The sequence below is a fragment of the Pararge aegeria genome, chromosome 4 (assembly GCF_905163445.1).
Source record: "Pararge aegeria chromosome 4, ilParAegt1.1, whole genome shotgun sequence".
In the NCBI taxonomy this organism is placed as follows: Eukaryota; Metazoa; Arthropoda; class Insecta; order Lepidoptera; family Nymphalidae; genus Pararge; species Pararge aegeria.
Genome location: NC_053183.1, coordinates 4,316,820 through 4,344,213, shown reverse-complemented (window position 1 = coordinate 4,344,213; position 27,394 = coordinate 4,316,820). Strand labels below are relative to the sequence as shown.

Sequence of the window (27,394 nt, the reverse complement as noted above, 5' to 3'; positions counted from 1 at the left end):
TTTGTTTTAATTATTAATATATCATCATATATGTACTATAATTATTGTACGCCCGGCTGTGGTTATGTTTTGAATACTTTTCTAGGCCTTGTCAACTGAATTTCTATGTGTAAACAGTGAAAAATAAAATAATATTGTATTCTTTTTTCCCCAGCACGGATTTATTATTTATTACCTCTTTATTCCCTATCACGGGCAGGAGACCAAAATTTTATCCCCCGATTATACTGACTGAGTATACAATTAACGTGTCCACCTGCTAAAGCACGGGAACATGGAATAGAAGAAGTTTACCTCCGTTTATTATTACACATATAATATTATGTGGATAATGGATATTATGTGGATTATGTTTCCAATGTGAGTTGATAAAGCTGTTGGACAAGATACATTTTTATCCTTTCCGCGGCGATATAATTGTCTCCTGCGGCCTGCTATTCTATCCGTGCATGAGTCGAATGCGCACGTTTTTTTATCATTTTGGTAACGATTGACTTCTTACTTAGTAGGTAAGTACTTCGATTTGATTTGATCCAGGTTTCGTTCAGTCACGTAGTCTCTTTAGAGTATGTTAAGAAATGTAATATATTTAGATTATTAGTCATAATGAACGCTTTAATGTCTATCCATCTCTTTTATCATTAAATTACAAGACAAGATTAGTACGCTCTCGTTACGCACCCTCGCAAACGAGCTCGGAGTCGGGAACGGCCGTCGCCGTCAACTGTCACCCTCAATTATGGCCGCCATGACACTTTCGCGCGCTTGCTTTTTGAATATAGAACGATGCGGTCTAGAGGAATTTTACTGACTATTTTTTACTCAAAAATAGGTAATACCAATTTCCAACCTTCCAAAAATACAAAGAAACATATATATATACCTACTACTATAAGATTTTTTGTTTCTTTGTATGTCATCCGTATACCGTTGAGTTTGTATTATCTTTGGCGCACGGTCTACTTACTATTAGACATAATAGATCTATTCAAAACCGAAAACACAGCAAGGAACTCTGGACTTTTGAACTACCACACTGTTCCAACTCTGTTCTCCGAGGTAAAAAGGAAAAATGTTCAGTTAAATTTAAAAATGGAGGTAATTGTCTGATACCTAGTGTACCTAGTTTGAAAGAGGTAACATCCAGTTACAAATCTTAAAGCATGGACTGATTTGCGACACGACCTTCTCAACAGTCTTAGACCTCAAGGAGAGAGGGAAATTGAGCCAAAACATACAGAAACCGTGTAGATACACGACTAAGATTGAAGCATTAAAACCCACTCCACTTAAGAATGGTTTCTCGAACAAACGGTTGGTCACTTCATACCATTTAGCAGATTGCATTAATTATTTCATCTCTTATGTTCTAAACGTTCACCATAATTGTAAAAATGGGAAAAACTTTGTGCGCTAGCAATATTCCGCGGGTGTAAAGTGAGACGTGCGCGGGGCGTTTTCACTGTTTTTGGACACAATGCACTGCATATAATAATGGCTGAATCAGGATTCTATATGTTCTTAATTGATTGCCAAAACCCACCGTCCTGCTCAAATGCGGGTTGACGGGTGGCTAAACTTGGTTACTAAGTATATCTATTAACCCACGATGTATCATCTATATAATGTGCCATATAATATCGAGACGGAATAATTTTCGTGATTTCCGTCGTGATGCATTCCCGTGTGTGCCAAGCCGGGAATAGAACGAGAGCCGTCGCATCGAATTAGTGTAAAATCTCGAAAAACGACTGAACACGCCGACTGCCAGACAGCAACTTACACTGTGGCAACATTAAATTTCACTACCGGATAAAATTATAATGAATCTTCGAATTACAAATGAAATTTTTGGAGCAAACATCTTTAAGCGCCGCTTGCAGTAACAAAAGAATTAAAATATTTTGGCGACCTCCCTGGCGCAGCGGTGAGCGCTGTGATTTTAAGTGCCAGGTCCCGGGTTCGATTCCCAGCAGGGCAATTTGAGAATTTATAATTTCAGATTTTTCACCGGTCTGGTCTGATGGCCGTGCCTAGCTACCACCCTACAGACAATGACGTGGCCCTTAGCGATTGAGTATCCCGGGGTCGCCTAGAAACCTATAAGGGGTATGACTACCAGTGGCGTGCACTTCATACATGCACAAAAGCACTGCCTACCCTAAAATTGATATATAACTCGTATAGTATGAGGATTTTTGCCTTTTACGCAATTTTCCCGATGTATGCATACCCTGGTAAGAAACCCAGTGGACGCCACTGATGACTACCTAACTCCCTAACAGGTTAGCACGCTACCATCTTAGACTGCATCATCACTTACAGATGAGATTGCAGTCAAGGGCTAACTTGTAGTGCAATAAAAAAAAAACATTCTAAAACTGACAAAAGTAGGTAACTGGTGGGTAGTTTTATTTTGCACAGATAAGAAGTTTACCTACCTGTTTTCCGAACTAGTTAAGACTGTGTCTCGGAAAACAGAATGGTAGTTAAGAAATTATTTGTGAACTCATTACCACTCCGTTACCGGCCCACTATACGGCACGGGGGCACGGGCTCCTCTCAGAATGAGAAGGGTTTAAGGTTTTAACAAGGCCTTAACCCCTCCGAGACCCGTGCCCTGTAGTGGGCCGTTAATAAAAGTTTTTCAAAATCGCACGAAGTACGTACAATGTAGCAAATACATTTGTCCAATGCCCAACGACTATAATTCATGCCTTGCTAATTCGGTAACTATAATATAAATCTTTTTTTTTTTATTCCCTATTGGAAATTTATTATTGGAAATATAAAGTATATATATATATATATATAAATTCTTTAAATTAATTGTTTTACAAATATAACCTAAAATAAACTATTTAAAACTAAATAAAATCTAAAACGTCCTCGAAACCACCGCAATCTCTTAACGAAACTAAATTGAGAAGTCTAAAAGTAGTGTTGTTCTTTTCATAATTTTCTCGATGGAAAAGGATAGCACTATTTTAAACCCAGATTTTTGGACTTTTGAAAACCTTATAAGTCACCAGCAGGAAGGTATCTTTGCTCGGTTAGAGTCTCAATACAAGACTGAGGTATGAATACTGACATTGGAATTTAAAAAAAAAAGCGAGAGGGCTAGTACAGTAGTAATAGTATGTAAAGCGCTAGAATAATAATTCTTCGGCAAAATCAAGCTTATTTGGGTCACCAATTTCCTGAAAAAAGTTATTATAACCATGTTACTCCCTGATATAAACAAACGTCTCTTCAAACGATTTGAAAAATCAAAATAAAAATTTACAGTGCATATTTTGTACACGTTAAAGTTGCAAGTATTTATTTTACATTTACCCCACCTTCAATCTAATTTTGTGGCTATAAAAACAATATTGTCGCATCCGTAGCGTTCCTTCACCACATAAACTTTTCAAAACCAATTACATAAAAAGTTTATGTTAATTTTCTTAGCTATAAATAATAAGACGTGACGTGTCAATTATCGTGGCTCAAAATCGTTTCCCGCTCAAATCTTTTTTTTTTATCTGGGCAGGCAAAGGAAAGCCACGCCTTAGTGCATTTCTAACACAATGTTACTGAGAAACTCCTATCCGTTCCAATTCGTTCAGAAATAGCTTTAACCCACTATGAAGTTAAGGTTTACTTTTCAATAATTTAATTAAAATCTTAATTCATGATTGTCTTTATGTAATTTGGACTTTAGTACTATAGAAATATGTGCGAGATTAATCTTATCGTTTCCGAAGTGGGAGTGTTCTTACAGGGATGTTTACACGACATTTTTTCGCACCACACACATGTCGTTTTCAGCATCGGTAACGAAGGAGCCAGATCACAGTAGAGACTCCATTAGTTCGCACATTAGACCGAGTTAGTTGAATTATTTAATTATAGTAATTCAATAAGGTGGTGAATTAATAACAATTACATGTATTTCGATTGGAGTTAAACTGGACATCGGCGTTTATTTGAATCGGTAGTGACATCGCTTTTGATATGAAGTCAGTTTTTAATTCAATATTTTAATGCAGACTTTATTTCATAATTATTATGGTGGTGTTAAAATAGTTTCCAATATGAAATGGATCAAAGAAAAGGTAAGTTTTGTCTTTTAATCTTCATCTTATGTAATCAGTTAGTAAGTGGCCTAATCCCAAAAATATTTTTTTTAAAGTTAAATATAATTTTTAATTTAATTTTAAATGTGTAACGAAATTTCAATATACTAATTACTTTCGCGGCAAAGCACTTTTGGAACTAATGACTTGAAAACATGCGTTTGCGCAGATCACCGCAAGAAAAACTGAGTAGAACCACTTGGCTATAAGTCGTTACTCGGAACCCTTAACTAACGTGACTATTGCGAAAGTATGGAAGGTTAATTTAAGTGTTTAATATGTAACCATATGAATAAATGTTTTAATGAAACATCGCATCAATCTTTGTCGTCAATTATTTTGATGTAAATCGATTCGCCAATAGTGCAAGAGTATCTTAAGGTAGTAAGTTCGAATTGGGTGCTTTGCAGTTTGCGTTGCTGTGGTTTCAATGTAATAACTCTAATTGGATTTTAGCTTTGAACATTATCGTATAGGGTGTGACTGGGGGCTTACTACCGTCATTTTATCGTCATCATCATATCAACCCATCAGTGACGTGCACAGGGTTGTTGACCAGGGTATGTATAAAAAAGGAGGATGGCATAACATTGAAAAATCCTTTCCCTTTATGAGTTATAGAAAATGTTAGGGCATGCATTGCTTTTGTTCATGTATGAAGTGCACGCCACTGCAACCTATTACCGGCCCACTTCCTGGGCACGTGTCTCGTACAGTGAGAAATGTTTAGGCCGTAGTTCACCGCGCTGGCAGTGCAAATTAATGGACTCCCACGCCTTTGAGAACATTATAGAGAACTCTCAGGCATGCAGGTTTCACCGTAGCACGCAAGTTATTAGTTGCTTAAAACGTCCATAACTTGGAAAAGTTGGTGATGCGTGCTAACATTCAAACTAGGCTCCCTAATCCCTTACAGTAGGTAAAGCCGAAGTCCTAACTACTAGGCTCTTATCGCTTCAACAAAAGAAATTATCACTTAAAGCATTAATTTACCTAAATATTTTCTTTGTGGTAACATTTTTTCTGTGTATTTGTCTGTCGTGTAACAGTTAAAGGAAGTCCAGTATTACCTCTACTCAACCAAATTTAACGTATTTTTAATCGTAATCTTCATTATCGGTCATATTTTATTTCATTTGAAAAAATTATACAAATTGGCTAAAAATTCAGCTCAAAAATTCAAAAGCCAATTTATATACTTTAATTTTTTTTGCCGCATTGAGGAAATTTGTTTATCAAATTAAGCTTTATGAATTAGCTAAGTAACGCCTGCTTCAATCTAAAATTATCTTTTCCTTTATGGGGGCGTTAATTTTCGCAACCCCATAATATTAATAATAGAGTAGGTATTGTGGGGAGTATACAAATACACGTATACCAAATAATGGTTTATATTTGTGAGGAAACCTTATCTTTACTCAGAGGGCCTAAACCAATCGCACGTGTTTATGTAACTGATATTGTTGCGCGAATCTCCGAACAATAATGACACACACACTGTCTGCCGAACCATGTTTAATCTAACACGCTGAAATGCCTGAAACTCAAATGAGTCTTTGTTCTATTTACCCTACAATGGGAGAAGCGAAGGCCACAAGGGATTCCTTTTAACGGTATAGGTAGGAATTACATAAACGTAATAAAAAAAGCAACGGTCCTTTTCGAATTATCTGGAAATTCACAAAAAATTTTTTTTTTTTTATTAATACTCTTTATTTGTACAAAAAAAAACTTTTACTTTTGCGCCTAAATTCTTCACGTTAGGTCTCCTATTTAGTAAAGATGATTTTAGCACGCACCTCGAAAGATTTTTTATCTAGGTATAGGTGTTAAGTATATAAATCTATATTGGTTCTCGCTGGCTGTCTGCGTTTTTTTCCTCAATGTGTTAATACTTATGTTTAAAGGTTTGAATTTGAGACGTTTACGTTAATACCTACGTCGTCGGCAACTGCTAATCTAAATTAAATAGCAAGAAGCTCAATTTTTATGGGTATCGATTTAGAAGGCGACTACAGTGCATGGGTGAGGCCCATAATGAGAAGGTTAAAGCCGTAGACGACCGCGCGGGCACAGTGCGGATTGGTGACTCCACACTCCTTTGAGAACATTATGGAGAACTCTCAGGCATGCAGGTTTCCTCACGATGTTTTCCTTCACCGTTGAAGCAAGTGATATTTTAGTTACTTGAAACGCACATAACTTAGAAACGTTAGAGGTCCGTGCTCTCGGCCCATCGAAAGTGAAGTCGAGCGACCCACTGGGCTATCACCGCTTGATATCAAAATTTCTTGAGTAGACCAAAGAAATTGTATCAAAATTTTTAACAACTTTTACTATCTAAAGTCAAAGTTAATGACCTAACGTAAACATTTATATTGTTACAGAAGGAATAAACACAAACGATTTGATAACAAAAAACTACGAAGCAAAGTGTCAACCTCAAGGGAATTATAACTTGAACGCTCAAAATTATCCAGAAAACAACCACAATTTATACCAAATGATTAAGTGCCACGAAGACAGCTTGTTAAGACTCCACCACTTATCTGCAGGACGACAAATAAGTTCTAACTACGAGACAAGTTATCAGAATGACCTCGCATGGTATCCCAAAGATTTCCAAAGACAATACATTAAGCCTGTTGATTATTTAGCTTATCAGGATATGAGACGAAAATTTGATGAGGCCAAGGGTGTGAAAGAGAGGGAAGTGCGAAAAGAATCAGAGGAAGACAAGGATGGGAAAACGGACGAAAGAAAGAAGCCTAGAAGAAATAGAACAACGTTCACGAGTCAGCAGCTGGCTGCGTTGGAAAAAGTGTTTGAAAAGACACACTATCCTGATGCTTTTGTGAGAGAAGATCTGGCGTCGAGGGTCAACTTAACTGAAGCCAGAGTACAGGTAAAAGAACCATATAAGATATGTAGGACACAAAACTTATGGAAGCTGTAGTTGTGAGTGAGTGCACCAAACACCAAGCTTACTGTTTTAAACTTTTTTTTTCCATTCTACTACACGGTAATGCTTGACTGCAATTTTACCTGATGGTAAGTTATGATGCAGTTTACGATGGTAGGCTTGTCAGAAATAGTTATATTACCTACACCCCTATGGTACCTACACGGCATCGTAACGGAACGCTCAATCGCTTAGCGGCACGTCTAAGTCAACTGGGTGGTAACTATCCACGGCTGAAGCCTCACCAGACCAGACCAGAAAATACAGTAATAACAAATATCCGTATTGCCCTCGTCATGAATCACAAAGCTTCACGGTTGCGTCAGGGAGGTCGTAAAAAAGGTTATTGAAGTTATAGATTAACTTGAGCTTCACTTAAAAAAAAAAAAAATGTTTGTTATTTTATAATGGTTCTTTTTACAGGTATGGTTTCAAAACAGGCGCGCCAAATTCCGAAGAAACGAAAGATCAGCACTATCCTCAAATAGAACGTCCACTAGTCAAAGTTCACCAGAACCAGTGCCAGTGCCCATTGGCATCACTCAATCTTCAGACCCTCGGCAAGAGTTCAACCGTAATGCAAAGGAACCTTGGTTACATCACTTCCAAACAAACAACTTAAATTTCAACCTCGGGTTACCGATTGGCAATTCAGGGCTATATCAAAATGATTATACACTAATGATGCAAAATGTGGGTAATAGGCAATACGTGCCAAACTCAAACGCGCTGATGGGACAAAATGTATCGAATTATGGAACTTCAGCAGACAACGGTTACGGCTCCTGTGCATTATTGGGAGGTTACAGTGGATCTTTGCAACCGGCACATCACAGTTCCTATAATTTAAATTTGAGACTTAGGCCACACGAGTTCAGTATAAATAATATAACACTATAAAAAATATTTACAATAATGTACTAAAATTATTATACAAATAAATATGTTTTAATTCAGTAATCATAAGAAAGCATTTTGTTTAATTTGTAGAGCGTTCGCGTTATTCCTGTTATGAAGTTCCTATTTCGAATTAATGCGCGATGTGATTATAGGTACAGTACGATTCAAACTTAAATGCGTCTGCGTGAAGTTAGCAGACGTGCGCTGTTATCCTTCCCGCTACACCGGACACCCAAAATGTGTGTGGTGCGCAACGTTGTGTGCAAACTTCAGGGGCGCATTTACGTTTGAATCGTGCTGTACCTATGGTTGGTAGACGTGAGAAGTATACAACGGATTCCACGGACGTCCACTAAAGCCAACGAGAGGGACATGCCGTGTTGGTTTTTACCTCTGTCTTGAACAAAAGGACAGAGGTAGCCATAAAGCTTCTCCACATCCTCCACCATGACAAAAAAAAAAGCACATCGCGTCGCTGCCGGGCTACGCGAGGCTTGCTTGATATATTTCCATACAATTGTTATAATAAGTCTTGTAACCAGCACGTGGTCGGTACGCGTCCTGTGGGCTGAACCGCACTGTTATCCGGAATTACACCACATTTAAGTGAAACAGCACTGGTGGTGCTGGTAGAAGTGGTGAAGCGTGGTAATGCACGACCAAATTATACAACTCTCTGCATTATAATAATTTCGGATATTATTATTATCCGTTCAAGTAAAGTAGTAAGTAAGTAATTAAAATATTACTTAACGCTGAAGCTGCTTCAACGGTGAAGGAAAACATCGTGAGGAATCCTGCATGCCTGAGTGTTCTCCAGACTTCATAATGTTCTCAAAGGCGTGTGAAATCCACCAATCCGCACTGGGCCAGTGCGGCGTTCCCTGCGGCTCTTCTCACTGTCAAGTTAAATTTAGAGATTTATTTAGAAAAAACACACTGACCTCTTATATACTATGGTAATTAAATAAGGATATTAGGGAATCGCACTCCTTTTCAGTTCGTGTTTTAAATTAATAATAGTGCTGTAATATATCGATTAAAATAAAATTTACAGCGCTTAATTTACCCAAAGACGGGCTTTAAAAATATATTCGTCGACGTCATCTGTGTGTAAATAAAGAGATCGAGTGAACAGATTGTTTTTAAATCAATAAAATTAAAAATGCTAGTCCCAATTTACCTGAGAGTTCTGACCAAAAAAGAATAGGCAACCTAACGTTTGCATATTCTATGGGTTTCATACTTTCGATTGATCTTTCGATGGGTATACAATTTGTCTAATAATGAAACCAGTGAAATGTTTAAAAATTTTAACTAATTAATTTTTTTTAAATTTATAATTATTAATTTTAAATAATTTCATAATCCTGGACTGAAATTTGTTAGACAACCAATATGCAATATATTTATTGACATATTAAATTATAATTTTTTGATATCGGGATCTAAGAAGTTTTTGGAATGTTTTTGAACGTATTAGTCTAATGTCATATCTGATATTATTTCACATTTGACAGTTAACAGTTTAAACTACCTATTGTTTTGATTTCACGAACGCGCCGAAAATTGTTTTTCTAATATTAGTGTTAAAATGCATTGAATAAATAATGATTACTAACAACGTGAGTAAGGCACAAGCTGTGATAGCATTATTATCAGTTGTCTTTGTATCCCACATAGCATATAAATTCTTTCGAAAAAAGTCCGAAAGATCGGAAATAAACGAGGTAATCATGTTTTCTTCGGGTAGCACAGTGCTGAAGCGGAGCAAAAACTCACGTTGTATGATAACTCCAAGTATGGATCGTCTACTTCACTACTTGAATTCTCCACGACATAGTTTAGATGTTTGTATGTACCTCATGACGAATATGGACTTGACAAATGCAATTCTCAAGCTGAATATTCGTGGTGTTAAAATTCGTGTTATAATCGACGCCGACATGGCATACTGCAATGGTTCAGCATTAAAACGCTTGGAGAAGCATCGTATACCTGTGCGGTGGATGAAATCAACAAATCTTATGCATCACAAGTTCTGTTTGATTGATGCTGGAACTGATGATGTGAGGTGCACGCCTGTTGTCATGCTAGGTTCACTCAACTGGACAACGCAAGCACTAAATGGTAATTGGGAAGCTGTTGCTGTGACGTCACAGATAAAACTTGTTGAACAATACAAAATTGAATTTGAAAGACTGTGGGTACAATTCAAGCCAATTGTTGATTCGGTATAGTTCGACATATTCTCCATTTTTTGCAATAATAAACTATTGTAAGCTTACTGTAGTAACCTATATGCAGTAAGTTTGCTTTGTTATTATTTTTTGTTATATATCGTTTTCTATAGAAAATACACTTAATGTTCTAGGGCATATCCTGAGTGGGCCACTGTGTTTCTTTACTACAGAAAACTGTAGTGTTGGACCTGAAAAGTAAAAAACAACTTTTGACAATTAGTCAAAAATTAACATTTCTCTGTTTGGTTAAGAAATAAAAAATCCTTAAAATATGAACAGAGGTTCTACAACTGATCTCACTCGTAATTTTTAATTTAGTATCAAATTATCATTTTATAAAATATTAAACAATACAACTTATTGTTCACTTTGCCAGGCTTAGTTTTGTAGCGAGGGATATAAGGGTTCCACTTACCAAACAATCTAGATAAAGATATTTACCAGATGACTCTAGCATGTTTTGCTACGGACTAAAGCATAATTAGGAGACATTTACTTGCTATGTCTGTTATTGCAAATGGAGCAAATTAAGATTCATAATAGATACGAGTAACTGCAAAGTAATCCTGCTTTTATTACCTAGATGACCTGATTTTTTTACTGAATCTTTGTGATTTTCTTTTTTTTTTAAATTGATCCTGTACTGAGGTGAACGAAAAAAAATCATTTATTTAGATCTAATAATGTATCTCATATCTGCTTATTGTAACTACCTCGGTTGAAAGAACTTAAACTACCTATTTACTCTAAAGCATAAAAAATTATAAATCATATATTGATTGAATTACCTCTAATGAATTTTTTTTCTTATGTATAAAAAAAATTTAAAGGAAAGAAATACTGTTGTAGACTGAGTACCTAATTTTTTCTAATACTTTGTGATGGCCGATTGGCGGAGTGGGTACTGACCCTGCTTTCTGAGTCCAAGGCTGTGCAAGGTTTGATTCCCACAAATGGAAAATGTTTGTGTGATTAACATAAATTATTCATATACGTTTTTTTTTAATTTTCAACACAAAAGAAAAACAAAAAACACTATTAAAAAATTATATTAAAAAAAAAAGCAAGCGATAGTCAGGGCTCCAGAGTGAGGAACCTCCTCAATTATATTATTATAATTATTAATTATATTTTTCGGGAAATATCTAACTTATATAAAAAAACTACCAAAAAACTTATTAATGTCAAGATATATAGTATTTTTTTATTCTATACCATGTCATATATAGTAGAAAACTGAAGAAACGTATTTAAAAAAAAAATATTTGTATCCAAAAAATGTTAAGTGGAAAATTTAACCAGAAATATAGTCACCAAGAATAACATAATTTTTTCGAATTACAGAGATTATTAATCGTTTTAAGTTCTTTCAACCTCATTTAGCAGCAATTTCCGGATTAAAACGTGCCGTACATCCCACTCTGTAACTACCCCCCTATGGAAATTCCATTCTCCATTCCGAAATCGGTTAAGCCAGGAATCGCCCTGACCAAAACATTGCTTTTAAAACCCGTCGTTGGCGTGGTTCAAAAATCAAATACTCATGATATTCTCATATATTATCATATACTCATCGTATTAAGAGTGTAATTTGTGACTTTTTTTGACATGACACTGACATTTTTTTATTTGTTTAGATTAACCAATGTACAGCATTTTAAGTTAAACCAATGTCGGTTAAGTTTAATCATTAATCATTAGGTGTAATTAAATTAGGTGTAAGTTATAATACATTTTTTTGAAAAAAAAAAAATTCGTTTCATTAAATGTGGAAAAACTTCACTTAACTACTTTCAGTTCCATAATATAAACCTCGCGTGTCGGGTCAAAGTAGGGATGGAAAGTGGGAAACCAAAGTCGAACAAAGGCGTCCATGTTCAATAAGTCCGCTGTGGCATCGGTACAAATCTGCGGCATGCGTGAAGTTGCGTACGACGATAGTACCACGTAGCTTTACTTCAATCGAAGACCTCTAGGCCAAAAACTTCATTGGTGGCTGGGGGCCCTATTTAAACTAATAGTAGCAATCCTTTACCGGTACCGGATTACTTTACTATAGATGCGCCAAATATTCGTCTGGTATTCGGCCAAATTATATAAAACATTTTTTTCTTTTTAACACTATTCTTAATTTAAATTTATTAAAATCTATTTGCTATTTTTGTTAAATTTTCTATAAAAGCGTGTTTTTTTAAACTATTATTTTTAATTTCTAACTAACAGTGTTCGCGTGGAACCAAAGTGATAGCACGGTGCGTGAGCGGGTTCGTCCGGTCGTCATCTAGGAATAGTAAACCAAATAATTCGGCTGGTTCGGGAAAGTTTAAACCGATTGGTATTTGGTATTCTGTTATTCGGTGAATACCACTGTTCGGCGCATCTCTAATTGATACCTATGGGGTTTTATGCAAAAATTCTAAGTACTATCCCGGAGATGGGAATTTGGCGGCGGCATAGACCCTATTGAGCCAGTAAGCAGGAGGCCTACATCCAGCCGTGGCGCTGATGTCTAATAAGCTCTCGATGATGATGATTATGAAATCGAGGTTTGTTTGTCATGGGCACTGACCCCTACTATTAACACTGGACTGTCTGTAAGCAGCTGCTTAATCGTGTCTCCATTCTCTTCCCTTAAACCACCTCTTAAACCATTATTGGTATTATTGGTGGCGGGTTATTTGAGGCGAACGCGACATTTGTAACTGATTTAAGTGTTTTAAGAAGTTCTTTGAACACTCGTAAGCTTCATAACTTAAGTGCCATAATGGCATAAATAAATTAAGGAAATTTTAAGGTTGAAGAAGTGGCATAAATATATTAAGAATTTGGAAGGTTAGGATCCAAAAAGTATGTAGTCAAAAATTCTTTGCTTTGAATTTGATATCTATAACTTTAAATAATGTTGCTTCTGGAGCCTGCGGGAGTCTCGTTGAGCTAAGGGGACTAGCTAGCCTAACCTAGCCCTAGGTTAGTTACGACACTGACTGAATGCTACAAATCAGAGAAACACTAGTTGGAGCAAGGATGGTGCCGTTGGTCTTACGCTCGATACAGAACGTCGTTGAAAATATTAATATCACTAATTAGGGATTCAGGTGGCGAACTTTAGCTTAGAAAGGAAAACAATCAAATGATTAATTTCTGAACGTAATTTTAATACAATAATAATGTCATGTCAACGTCAAAAAATACTTTGCAGCTGTCATTTTAAAGTTCTTCATATTTGATACATTTAAAAATAATCTTATGTTATGGGACATAAGAATCAATTTACTTTGTAATTACTCGATGGTTTCCCTTATTTATTTCAGTGATTTTCTCTCGAGTTACGGTAAAATTTAGGGGGCAAAGAGCGTTTTATATGATCCTATCCGTTATTATTGAAGGTTATTTGTGATAAGGAAACTATTTGCTATCTTCTCTTATATAATTCATAATAAATACAGTGTTCGACAAAATAACGAAATGGTATCAAGAGGTTTGGTTTCTGGAAGACTTGCACTTGTTACAGGTGAGTAACCTCCTAGGGCTCCTTTGAATATATCTAGGCACTCCTTGCATCGCTCGTAATTATGTTTTATTACTTTATTTGTGCGTATCTATGAAAATTAGCAACTTTATTTTCATAGATACACACACACAGTCAATAAATAAAAATAAAATAATAATCAAATTCCTAATCCCTAACTAATATGATTTTTTGAAAGTAAAGGAAACTAACATACTTTTTATACCATGAAAACGAACTGTTCTCACAGGATTAGAGAAAATAAAGCAAAAACAAGGCAAAAGTTAGTTGCCCCTATAATAGGGACTGCAGATTCTAGGCCTATTAACATCCCACAGCATCCCACAGTGAAGAGCATAGACACCAGCTGCTCCCATGTGGCTTGGTGGGCTATGAAAACTATTATCACAAATTAATGATTATAACTGGGACCAATACATTAATCTCTCCGAGTGCTTTCCGAGCCTCAGTGGACAATACTTGGCCAAATCTGGAAATCAAACCCAAAAATCTTGTGATTTTTAATTAATCATATCAAAGAGGCTCAATAATCAATGAGCAGCTTAAGGGTGTACAATAGATGATTTTGGTTAAGATACATTATTTCTATTATAGGTGCAGGATCAGGTATTGGTAGAGCAGCATGTCAGGTTTTATCACGAGAGGGAGCCACTGTCATAGCAGCAGATAAGAACTATGATGCTGCAATGGAGACTATCAAAAAGCATACAGCTCTAGCTTCTGGTTCTAATAGTAAGTAAAGATACAATTTTGTAACCCTGGACAGAAACGCTGGGTATTTTTAATTTGACAGTTTTGTCTGTTTGTCTTCTCTAAGTCATCATAGGGCTTCAAACAGCTTGGCAGATTTGTAGTATTTTTTGGCTGGCTGACTTATGTAGGAAGATGGGTACTTACTTAATATTTTTAACTACTTTACCAAAATAATAAGTGTATGCATATTGCACATATTCCAAAATATTATAGATGTATCTATGTAGGTATGTTTGTCTATCCAACAACACAACCTGCCTGACACAGTGGTGAGCGCTGAAGTGTGAGGTATGAGGTTCAATTTGTAAATTTTTAAATTTACGCAATTTTGGTCTGGTGGGAGGCTTCGGCCCTATAGACTTATCACCCTACTATTACAGTGCCAATTAGGGATTTAATATAACTGCTGCACCCCTAATAGGACAGACAGCTACCATCTTACACTTCATAATCTTCATTCCAGATTGCAGTCAAATTGTTACTTATAGTAACAAAAAAAAAAAATAACTGAGATATCTAATTTCCAGATACGGGTGACCACAGCGCTATGGAACTGGATGTATCTGATGCAAAATCAGTTCAAAATCTTCTTAAAGCGATTTTAAATGAATACAAACTTCCTCCAAAGATTGTTGTGAACTCTGCTGGTGTAACAAGAGACAATTGGCTTCTTAAACTCTCTGAGGAGGACTATGACAGTGTTATGCATGTTAACCTGAAGGTAATATATCCATTGGTTGTGGAAATTTTTTACATAAGGGTGCATAGACCAATTCGAGTCTCCATGGAATCTCTAGCTACATTTCCGGAAGCCCTATTAATTTATACTCTATATTTAAAGTCTATGATTATGTGCTGCGTTTATATTAAAGTCTATGCTAATGAGTTAGAAAAACCCCTGTAAATTTGTAAAGATGTTGAATTGACTCAGCGAGCAAGGGTCGTCATATCAACCCATTACCGGCCCACTTCAGGGCACGGGTCTCCTCCCACAATTAGAAGAGGTTAAGGCTGTAGTCCGCCACGCTGGCTCATTATGGATTGGTGGACTCCACACACCTTTGAGAATTTTATTGTGAACTCTCAGGCATGCAGGTTTCCTCACTACGTTTCTCTTCAACATTGTAGCAAGTGATATTTTAATTACTTAAAACGCACATAACTTAGATGTGTGCTGGGATTCAAACTCGGCCCCCCGAAAGTGGAGTCGATCCTAACCACTGGGCTATAACCGCTTCGGTCGGTGGGTATTATCACAAATTTGTGCTCATGAGAGCCTGTAGCCTGGATCCAACAACAGGCAAAATATAGTCTGGGGATTATGATGATACCTTAGATCATCATCATCCCCATAGATTTGTTTTTCAGGGTACGTTCCTCATAATGCAGACATTTGCCAAGGCTATGACTGAATCGTCTATTCAAGGTTCGATCATAAATATATCCAGTATAGTGGGGAAATATGGAAATATAGGTGAGAATGTATGAATAAGTTATATATATTATTCACTGTATATATTGTAGCGGATACGAAAATAAAAACAATATTCGTACAAAATATTTTAAAAACTTTTCAAAAAAATGGTGGGCTTTGGCTAGCTTGACGTAGATACCAAATGACGGCATTTTTGGCATGGCGGTGAGGTACGACAACATGGCGGCTTGACTTTGACAAATTGCCTATCTATAATCTGTGGTCGGTGCACTGGCTGACGTGTCATCCGGTACAATATGTATGATATGAAGAACGATATCCTATTACGGGGGTCAACAAATAATCGGTCGACTAGCTTTCGCAGTCCGCCATATTGGATTTAGTACGATATCAGCTAGCAAGAATTGACATAAAATTACAATATCTGTTAACTAAAGTCCAGTTTGTTTCATTCTGCGACCCACCGCGTTTCATAGCCGTCTCCTAAGGCTCTTAGCGTTATATTAAACAGTCTTCCTTTCCTTAGCAATATGACTATCAAGTCCAAAACGATTTTATAGGTAGTTCGAGCTAACTGGTAGTTAAATAAAAAAAGTTAATCCTGGAGCGAAAACATGGCAGTAGTAGCACAGAGAACGCTGCTACCCGTTCTCTGTTATAATACCTTAGTCGTCTCTTAATTTACCATATGGCACCGGTTAAACATACCCATATATAATAAATACTCAGTGGCGTGCACAGGAATTTGGGCAGCGTAAGCATAAAGAAGTAAAACGGCATAAAATGGCAAAATCCTCCTCCGTTGATACTTATATGAAAATGTTGGGGTATGCAGTGCTTTTGTGCATGTATGAAGTGCACGATTTTTTTTTTTTCAGGACAAACTAATTATTCCGCTAGTAAAGCCGGCGTGGTAGCGATGACGCAATCAGCAGCGAAAGAATTAGGGAAGTTTAATGTAAGGTAATAAAGTGTATTTTTTGTTATTTCATCATCATCATCAACCCATCACCGGCCCACTACAGGGCACCGCAGGGTGATTACGTATCTCGCGGCAGCAATGCGACAGGCGTAAATCTTGCAATCACTGCTGTCAAACGTCACTTTTGTTTATTAATTGTATGGAAAAGTGACGTTTGACAGATTTACGCCTGTCGCATGATACGTAATCACCCTGCGGGTCTCCTCTCAGAATGAAGGGTTTAGGGGTCCACTACGCCGCCCACTGACCAAGTGCTATTATTCTCACCTATTAACCGAATGACTAATGTTTTTAGCAACTTAAAAAACCCTCGCATTGTCATTTTTCATGACACTTTATTTAGCTCTAAGGCGAAATTAAACTTAGAGTAATATTTTTTAAATAATTTTTTTTTTTTTAATTTTAATCTGTTTAATATTAATTCTTTTGTTCTCACTATTTTTGCTTTTAACTTAATTTAATTATTTTTAACCGGACTTACTTCAATGCTGTGTATACCTGTAAGTGATAATTGTACTCGGACAATAAACTATAATCTAAAATTATTAATGATAATACAGTTGGTATATCTAATGACATAAATAAGTGCGGATTGATAGACTACTTTATTCCACACTATTATAAATACTAATAAGAATTTGACGGCCGATTGGCGCAGTGGGCGACCCTGCTTTCTGAGTCCAAGGCTGCGGGTTCGATACCCACAACTGGAATATCCTTGTACACGACTTGTATTGAAGCATCAAAACCACTCCACTAAACACTAAATAAATATACTACGACAATTCACACATCGCCTATCTAGCCCTAAAGCGTAGGTAGCTTGTGTTATGGGTACTAAGATGACTGATGAATATTTTTAGAATCGAATCATCGGCAGCCGGTTGGCGCAGTGGGCAGCGACCCTGTGTCCAAGGCCGTGGGTTCGATTCCAACAACCGGAAAAATGTTTGTGTGATGATCATGAATGTTTTTCGGTGTCTGGGTGTTTATCTGTATATCTTATTGTATACAAATAATATTAATGTGTATAATATTCATAAAAACATTCATGGGCTATCTTAATACCCATAACTCAAGCTACGATAACTTTGCGGCTAGATGGCGATGTGTGTATTGTCAAAGTCAAAGTCAAAAATATCTTTATTCAAGTAGGCCCACAGGTGGCACTTTTGATGCGTACATAAGAATTACACGGTAGTGAGATGATGGCGATAACCACATTCGTAAACTTAAAACTAAAGCTACGAGGGTTCCAAACGCGTCCCGGTCTAAGAAGAAGCCCACAACAAACTTAGCCGGGTGTTTTTTTTTTTTTTTTTTGTTATCGCCATCTCACAATGTCATTTTAAATTATTAGAAGAGCAACCTGGTTAGAGCAATAATTTACACCCAAGCTTTTTTATCGTTGACGTAGTCCTTTATACTATAATAGGACTTTTCTATAAGCTTACGTTTAATACAAACTTTGAACTTTTTAAGAGACATCTCCAAGATGTCAATTGGTAGTTTATTGTAAAATTGTATGCAATTTCCTTTAAACGAATTATGAATTTTATGTAACCTAGTATATTGCACTGTAAGTTTATTCTTACTTCTAATGTTTAAATTATTGCAGTCACATTTTTTCTTAAATTTAGAAATGTTTTTATGGTCGTAGTATAATTATTTATTTATTTATTATATACTCAAATACATATAATAATATATAGATAAACTTTAGGATTCTGTATGCTATTAATTCTGTGGTAGTCTATTTTTAATTTTTAAAATTTAAAATTTTAAACGCGCTTGAACTGCACCAAAGGATGAGTACATGTTGTATTGTTTTATTTCAGAGTAAATGCAATCTTGCCAGGATTTATTGACACTCCAATAATCAAGACTGTACCAGATAAAGTCAAAGAGCACATGCTAAAACTTGTGCCCCTGGGAAGGCTTGGTGACCCTACTGGTAAGAGTTTTTAAATGGTTGTCTTATTGCCCAGTCATATGCAACCCGATACTAGTTCACTACAGAGGATACCCACCCTGGGTATCCTCTCTCAGAAGCGTTAAGGCCGTTTTTGACGACGCCTCTGGCGCAGCGGCTAGCGCTGTGGTTTCAAGTTGGAGGTCCCGGGTTCGAATCCCGGTCGATGCAATTTGGTAATTTATATTTTCAGAATTTTCACTGCTCTGGCCTGGTCGCAGGCTTCGGAAGTGGCTAGTTACCACCCTACCGACAAAGTCGTGCTGCTAAGCGGTTAAAACTGATTAGGGGTATGGGGGACTCCCCGTTACATTTAAACTGTAAGTTGTGCGTTATATATCACCACCACCCATTGGAGTCGCCCAATGGGGGTTGGTGAAATCCAAACTCTCTCCTATTAATTAATTAATTAATTTAATGGACAATCAACAGGTTACAATAACTCTTATAAAATTAAACAGAAAATGAATAAAACACTTAGAGACTGCCACAACTTGCGAATAAAAAACTAGAATGTCAGTTAGAAAGAGAAAAAACGATTAAGAAGAGAGACATGAGAGTATGAGCTGTAACATCTGTCAAGCTATGACATAAACTAGCCGGATCTAGTGCCGCGAAAACATACATTTTAGAATTAATTACAAAAAAAAAAAAAATATGTTCTTAAATCACTACATAGTATAAAACAAAGTCGCCTTTTCTGTCCCTATATCCCTATGTGCGCTTAAATCTTTAAAACTACGCAACGGATTTTGATGCGGTTTTTTCCAATAGATAGAGTGATTCAAGAGAAAGGTTTATATGTATAATACATGCATCATATACTAAGGCAACATTGCTAATTTTAGAGGTTGCTAACGTGATGTCGTAAATTAACCTATTTTTATGGGCTTATTTAGCAATTTAGCAAAAACGCTGCCTAAACCCTACGAGTTACATCAAATTAATGTACTACAGTATTGTACACCATAAAAAGGTCTACAAAAAAGTCCGCGATGGTATATGTTTATATTTTAGGGATAACCCACATTAACCATTTTTATTGTTTACTTTTTACGTGAAAAAATGGCTTATTTACGAAGCTATTTTAAGCAATACGGCATTAATCCTTATCGAATTAAGTAGGTAATCATACATAAGTCTAGCACTGAGTCAATTTTGTTCTGAAATTATAAAGTCATGTCTGGAAGACGTCGTCGTTCGAACATAGGTTGTAGTTCAGTGAATGCTAGAAGCGTACGTTCACAAAGAGATGAAGAATCGTCAACAGAACGTGAAGCTCGACTCAGTCAGCTTAGGGATAGATATAGAGCTGAGAGAGAGAGAGAATCTTCAATAGAGAATTAACACAAAGTGAGGGAAGGATTAACCTTGAAAACCTTTGTGTTTTGATAGATAACATCCAAGAGTTAGTCAACAAAGTCTATCCTGACATTGATGACATAAGTTACAAGACAATATCTTGGTTTAAAGAAAGAGCGATTCTGTCATTAACTAATGAACAAGTAGATAAGGTAAATAACTTGATTCTTTCAAAGATTGATGCGTCGACGAAAATATACTACTCGGTGTATACTGTTCTCGATTTGGAAGAAGCTGTTCATTTTCCTACAGAGTTTCTAAACTCTTTGAACCCGTCTGGACTCCCTCCTCACAAAATGGTGTTGAAAGTAGGTTGTCCTGTTATTTTATTAAGAAACCTGAATCCACCTAAACTTTGCAATGGCACGCGTTTGCTGATAAAATCACTGAAAACTTTCATAATAGAGTGCACAATACTCACAGGATGTGGTACCGGAGAAGATGTATTGATTCCCCGAATCCCTCTGATACCATCGGATTTTCCCTTCCAATTTAAACGTTTACAGTTTCCGGTAAAGACATCTTTTGCAATGACCATTAATAAATCGCAAGGTCAAACCTTCAACGTTGCAGGCTTAGATTTGAGCGTTGACTGTTTTTCACATGGCCAACTGTATGTCGCTCTTTCAAGAGTAACCTCAAGAGAAAACATGTTTGTATTGTCTAATGACAAGAAAGCTGTGAACGTTGTGTATAAAGACATCCTGTAATATATTAATTGTTGTAAAAATAAAATAAATACCTAGGTAAAAATGTAAAAAGTAAATAAGTAAAAATGTGTAATGTAATAAAAATTGAATGAATTTAGATATTCCAAAGATAGCAGGAAATCTTCATAGTAAGTATAGGGAAAGAGGAATTGTTTTACTCCAAATTTAATGCGTGCAGGCCAAGGGCAGTAATGAATGAATCAAAAATACTGGATCGATTTTAATCATGTTTTCATTGAGTGACATAGGCATATATATTTTATGCGGGTGCAAAGTCGGAGCGGGCCGCTATGTTTTTATATACAACGTTCATAGTTTTTCTGTAGTGTATTTAATTTAGTATCAGCATTGCACCCGTGCGAAGCCGGGGCGGGTCGCTAGTTATATATAAAAAAGTTATAATAAAATAATGAAAATGCTGACAATATATACTAAAGAACAAAACTAGCTAAACTACTACAAAAAAGAGCAAAGGAAAAAAATATAATTTAAATATAAACAATACCACAGTATTGCGATAGGAAGTGGTCCTTAAGTTTTTTTTTAAATTTAGGAAGACTATCCTTTGTTATGTCTATGTCAGGCACTTTATTAATGCTGTTATACAGAGTTAACATCCTATTGATAGGTGCTGAGACCCCATCTTGTTTTCGAGACAACAGGTCTAAAAGGCATTATTAAAGAGGTCTATGCGTATTAAATTTTAGAATACGACAAATGGCACTTATTTTCAATCGTTTTCTACCCTTATGGTTAACCTATGCATGCCACGTCTATAACAGTGTCCTGTATCGCTTAAAAAATGTGGTTTTGATAAGGTTTTAAGATTTGGAACTATGAAGGCATAGGTTTTGTATTTTATTTTTTATTCTCTACCGTTTTTATTACAGAGGTAGCTGAGGTGATAACGTTCCTAAGTTCAGACAAAAGTTCCTTCATCACCGGCGCAGCAATCGATGTCACGGGTGGATTTTGAAGAAAAAAAAACAATTGTACAAGTTTTAATGACATTTTATACAGAATCAATATTTTTTATACAAAAAAAATGGTCGGAAAAGTAAATTAAATCGGTCAATTAAGTAAATATTTATAGAAATAAATATTTTTAGACTGCAAGACGAATAAATCTGATAGATTTCCAATTACTGTCAAACATCCAGTTGTAGATTATTATCTCGAAATTTTAAAAACCAGTTCATAAATAAATATTTTTATTAATATGTACAGTATGAATAAGTTTAAACAAAATAAATATATATTTTTCTATTTCCATAATAAGTTATCTGTGATAGTTTATGAAGTACTTACAGTTTTATGACACGTTAAGGAGATTACTGATCAATGGCTGCGTTCCTTTTTTAATAAATCACAATAATAAATTTTACAATATTACAATTATTGTTGTATAATTATTATACATATATAGGTATATGTATATATGCATCACCTACTTATTTACTGTATTGGTTTTATGTGCGATTGTTTTTTTATTTTATTTATTTATTCAGAATATTGGTAAGGGTACAGAATTGACACAATAAACATGGGGCCGCGATAACTGTTGCAGTAGTATAAACTGTGTCGCAAATATTAACGCCCACCTCGAACAATAAATGTATAGTACCAATAAAACAAAAGTAGAACATAGTAAATGCATATAAAAAAAAAGTTGCCTGAACGAAATCGCGATGGAGCGATTAGGCTGCCAAATTGTAATTCTGTTTTGTTATAGGTACTCTTATTTTTTAAGTACTTTTTGTGGTGCGCAATAAAAGTATATACTTTCATTCAATATAATATTGCCAGAGTTTAAGAAAGACAGCGACAAAGATAGGAAGTGTGTTCTGCACTGTGAAAGTTCATAGTAATTCATGTGTGTATGATTACGTTATAAATTATTTTAAAGCCAGATTTACTGGCATAGCTTAACATGGAGTTTAAGTGGCAATGGACGGGTCATATAGCTCCAAGAACCGATGGCCATGGGGGTCCCAAGGTGCTGGAATAGTTACCTTGTAAACGCAGCATTGGTAGACCTCAACCAAGCGGCTCAAGGTCGTGATATTTGGAACTCCCGGCAAAATAGATATGTCCAATATCCATTAGCTGACATAATGATGATCATAAAGAATTTATTGTATACCGATTTCCTAGTAATTGTAGTTCTTTCATTCATAAAAAATTTAATTTAATTAATCATAAAGTCGTTTAGGCCGTTTTTGACGACACCTCTGTCGCAGCGGTGATTTTCGGCAGGGGCCATTTGGGAATTAAGTAACTTTTGGTTAGTCTCCTTTACTCTTTAAATATTTGTAAAAATTTAGACCCTTTTTATATACATTTTTAAATAAATACTTGTTACAGTGAAAACTTACTTTCATTTATAACTTACTTATGTGTATTTATCATCGTATCAACCCATTAGGTACCCACAGTGCGGATTGATGGAATCCACATACCTTTGAGTACATAATGTACAACTCTCGGGCATGCAGGATTCCTCATGATGTTTTCCTTTACCGTCGAAGCAAGATATTTTTAATTACTTAAAAATCTCTTAACTTATAAAAGTTGGAGGGGCGTGCTGGGATTCGAACTCGGCCTCCCGAAAGTCGATCTGCTGTGTATTTATATTCTTCATTAAATTATCACCAATTAGAGAAGGAGACTGTAGTAGTTTATATAATGTACTAGCTGTTGCCCGCGACTTCGTCTGCGTTTGATATTGTTTTTAAAGTATTCAGTATCGCTAAGCCTCAAATGAGTATAGTAGTATACATATAACATGTGACTGTCAATTAATTATAGACAAATAATTTGCAATAAAATAAAATTGCGACTATAATTAATTAAAGATCTAAGCTATCCTATCTCTTAAGTTGGGACCAGACTGCTCACGGTGTGTCAATTTAATTTAAAAAGGTTAAGTAGTTTAGGAGTCCATCGCGGACAAACATCGTGACAGGAGATTTATATATATTAAGATAACAAAGTTTTTCCCTTTATAAGTTCTAAATAAAAGTCCGCATATGTCTATTTTTTAAGGTTAACTTATAGGCGGACGAAGTCGCAAGGTACCACTAGTAATATTATAATGCAACTACGAGGATTGAACTCCCCTCTGACATGAAAGTAACTTCTTCTTAACTGTCTCTGTTTAAAAATGAAAAAAATATTTAAATACTTTAAATTATTTATTTTGCCTTTTTAGTTTTCACCTTATTACTTTTTAACACAGCTTTATTCTTCTGTCTCTTATCCTTCATGAAAGTTTTGTACTCTGACCTTCTCTTTTCGTCTATAATTTCTTTGTATTTCTTCTTATTGTACTTCTGAAACTCTGCATCTGCTAATAGCTCCTCGACCATTGTCCTTTTTCTTTCTTTTCTTGTCAATCTTTCATTTATGTGATCCAATGGAGAGTCCATTATTTTACCAACCTGTATAAAACAATATAGTGGGTTAAAATAAGTCTCACTAATGCCCGTTTTCACAAACAACGGACAAGGCAATGCCTAAATGAGTAACACCCAATAACAGAAGATTCCTAGGCATACATTTACCTTTCAACAATGGATTTTCACCAGGCAACTCATATAACCTAACTTGTCTTTGGTTCTTGCCACAGGGTGCAGTATTTAGTGTTTGTATTATCATATTTTTCATTATTCAGATTTAAAAATATTACAAAAAACCGTATTCTTATTTTGTAAGTTTAGATGGCGCCTAACGTCGTTAGTTATCACATAAGAGTTCTTGAAAAGTTTTTTTATCTATGAATCACCTAAATCACTAGGCATCCCTTTAAGGTTGTTTGTATCATTAATGAAAAGGGATATAAACCTACTCATATTATAAACAAAGTTTGTGAGAATGTATGCAAAAAACCCATGTGCTTTTTGTTAAAAACTGAATTTCCCAATGTAATGGTCATCAGCTCTGGTTTGCGATAACAAACATCCTCAAAACTAGATTTATACTACATTTATTATACGCTCTGCAGTATTTCTCGCAATAAAGTCTGTATAAAAATAAATAAATTAAAAATAGCCTTTATTCTTGGACTAAATACATTTTTGCTTATACACTACTAGTTACAAAATCTGTCATTTAATTTTTATACAGTTGCAATAAAAAAATGCACATCTCCAGGTTTATTAAACATAACTAGTATTATGCAAATAAAAATATATTTATAAATGCAAAAGTTTGGATAATTGATGAAATAAATAGTTATTCAATTTCTTTGACTTAGGATTCCCATTCAGGGACAACTTACTTAGGCAAGAGGATGAATAAATTTCTTTGACAGTGCTAATAAATTGTTGTTAAAAAATATAAATGTTAAAGTACAAAATATTTTTACCTGGAAGTACTTAGGCAAAACTTCCATGTCATTCTTTTTGTAGAAATGTTTGGGATCCATTGCGGATCTCATTTTTAGGACCTGCAGGTCATTTTTGAGCTCCTCCGTCATTTCTGGAACTGGCATGTTGAACCAATTGGGTCCTTTGGTTTTCTCTCGTTCTCTCTGTGATAAAATAAAAACCATATAACATATTTAAAAGTAAAATTGTTATTTAATTAGGCAACCTAACCAACCAACCAGCCCGGCAGTGGTCTTATAAGCAGGAGATCCTGGGAAGGAGAATTTAGAAATTATTTTTTTTTTAATTTTATAGGGTCTGTTAATGTAGCATTCCTGACAATAGAGTGTAGAAACTGTTATACCTTGTTGACAGGTTCGCATGCAACTATCTTATTCCATATAACTTGTAGTACAATAAAAAATAGAAGTAAATAGAGATAGTTATGTAACTCGACAGTGACATAAACTTTATCTTACCTTACGTATTGCTTTAAGTTTTCTCTCACTAACATTATAGCTAGGTAGTCCATGTTCTTTTTCAATACCTGGTGTCAGAACAGACTTCTGCATTTCCTTCTCAACATCTACTGAACCAAGATTCGATTTTAACTTCCCTGTTTCTATATCTAGTTGATCGAAATGAAACAACCTCTTCCTCTTGCCATTCTTGATAATAGGCGCCATCCAACCCATCTCATCAAAGAACCCATCAAAAAGGTTGTCTATCTTCAAACCGTTTAATTTATTCCGTAATTCATCTTCTGCTGCTTCTTGGTTGTCTAATTCTTGTTTCTTCGTTTCGAATAATTCTAATATCGATTCTGTTTTCTTTTCTTTGTCTGTGAATAAAAAGTCGCAGAAAGATTCAGTATAAATTCAGTTAAAGTAATAATTATTAATAAAAAAAAAGGTTTCCCGTAAATAAGTAGGTTGTAGGTTTCCATTCATCTCATACTGCTGTTTTTTCTGATCTCATAAGATTATGAAATGTAAATGGTGATAAAATAAACTCGCCAATACTCGTGAAAAGGGAGTTGCTGCTCAACTAACCAATAAAAAGTTTTTCATCTTTTTCTAGTAATTCCGTTTTCACCTGGAGGTCATTGTCCCCAACTGTGTCTACTATAAAATCCATGATCCAGTTCTTATGCTTGATTAATTCATTATTTGCAAAATATAGATTTGTATTTTTATTTATAAAACTCGCACATGTGATATCAAAATATGAGTGTTGAATGTCAATGATGAATGAACTGTCAAATGTCAACTAGGTTTGTACACATTATTATCGATATTCATACTACAAGTTCACGTATTACAATCGACTTTTTTGTTTGAAAATTATAAATTATATTAGGTTAGTATAGTAATAGTGAAAAGTCAAACTTTCTTTATAAATGGAACTGTAGATGACACTTTGATATATAACTCACTGCAATTTATATAAATGAAGATAGACCATTTTGAATTTACCCGGGTTATACAGATTCTTTTTTTAACCAACAGAGAGTCTAAAAGTAGTGCGCATTTATTAAATGAAAGTATATTCTGGACCATCTTAATAATGGTAAATTTACGTTTAATTTGAAAAAATATATTTTTCAAGTACGAAAATATTCCGTTTATTACGTCTTTAATATACGCTGTAAGTCGTACACCTTGGTGTTACTCTAATATCGTATTTATATAATACGTACATTGATCTGATTCTTCCTCGCATGTGTGATGAAAATCATTGTATGAACGCGTATGGTACATACCTAATACCACCTGGACTGTAAAATGCCCACAACAACAACCTAGCCAGTAGCTAGCCTAGGTGTTTTGAATATTAATTAAGCAGTCTTATAAGATTATAAAGCAAATATATTATAAAAGTTATACCTATTTAATATAAGAAGTACGCAGATGAAGTCGCCAGAGACAGCTATGGTCTTAATAGGAGGATATCTTTTTATAATATATCTGTATATCAAATTTCACATGTTGTGCACATTTATTTTTATTAGTATATTATTTTTATGCTCATTAAAATTGATATTCTATACTAATTAAA

At 35.2% G+C, this 27,394-nt stretch overlaps 4 protein-coding genes across 5 annotated transcripts; 3 read left to right on the top strand and 1 right to left on the bottom strand.

Annotated features, from left to right (window-relative positions):
- Positions 1-4,068: 4,068 nt before the first annotated feature.
- Positions 4,069-7,983, top strand: LOC120623302 (homeotic protein ocelliless-like). Its single transcript, XM_039889255.1, has 3 exons — positions 4,069-4,100; positions 6,509-7,026; positions 7,507-7,983. Exons 1-3 carry the CDS (start codon positions 4,085-4,087, stop codon positions 7,981-7,983), a joined length of 1,011 nt encoding a protein of 336 aa, XP_039745189.1. The 5' UTR covers positions 4,069-4,084.
- A 1,530-nt stretch (positions 7,984-9,513) lies between these two features.
- LOC120637919 (estradiol 17-beta-dehydrogenase 8-like) lies at positions 9,514-23,316 on the top strand. Of its 2 annotated transcripts, XM_039909986.1 has the most exons (8): positions 9,699-9,713; positions 13,538-13,737; positions 14,350-14,487; positions 15,036-15,229; positions 15,877-15,982; positions 16,822-16,906; positions 18,764-18,879; positions 21,860-23,316. In XM_039909986.1, the coding sequence occupies exons 2-8, from the start codon at positions 13,692-13,694 to the stop codon at positions 21,943-21,945; spliced, it is 771 nt and encodes a 256-aa protein (XP_039765920.1). In that variant the 5' UTR covers positions 9,699-9,713; positions 13,538-13,691; the 3' UTR covers positions 21,946-23,316. The 2 variants fall into 2 exon arrangements, with proteins under 2 accessions (XP_039765921.1, XP_039765920.1); XM_039909987.1 differs by lacking the exons at positions 9,699-9,713; positions 13,538-13,737 and adding an exon at positions 9,514-9,608.
- LOC120637920 (mitochondrial cardiolipin hydrolase) lies at positions 9,586-11,005 on the top strand. The gene has a single exon (XM_039909988.1). The coding sequence runs from the start codon at positions 9,594-9,596 to the stop codon at positions 10,221-10,223; it is 630 nt and encodes a 209-aa protein (XP_039765922.1). The 5' UTR covers positions 9,586-9,593; the 3' UTR covers positions 10,224-11,005.
- An 834-nt stretch (positions 23,317-24,150) lies between the features above and the next one.
- LOC120637786 (deoxynucleotidyltransferase terminal-interacting protein 2) lies at positions 24,151-26,574 on the bottom strand. Its single transcript, XM_039909801.1, has 4 exons — positions 26,389-26,574; positions 25,816-26,177; positions 25,336-25,500; positions 24,151-24,409 (listed from the first exon to the last, which is right to left on the bottom strand). Exons 1-4 carry the CDS (start codon positions 26,471-26,473, stop codon positions 24,164-24,166), a joined length of 858 nt encoding a protein of 285 aa, XP_039765735.1. The 5' UTR covers positions 26,474-26,574; the 3' UTR covers positions 24,151-24,163.
- Between the last annotated feature and the right edge of the window lie 820 nt (positions 26,575-27,394).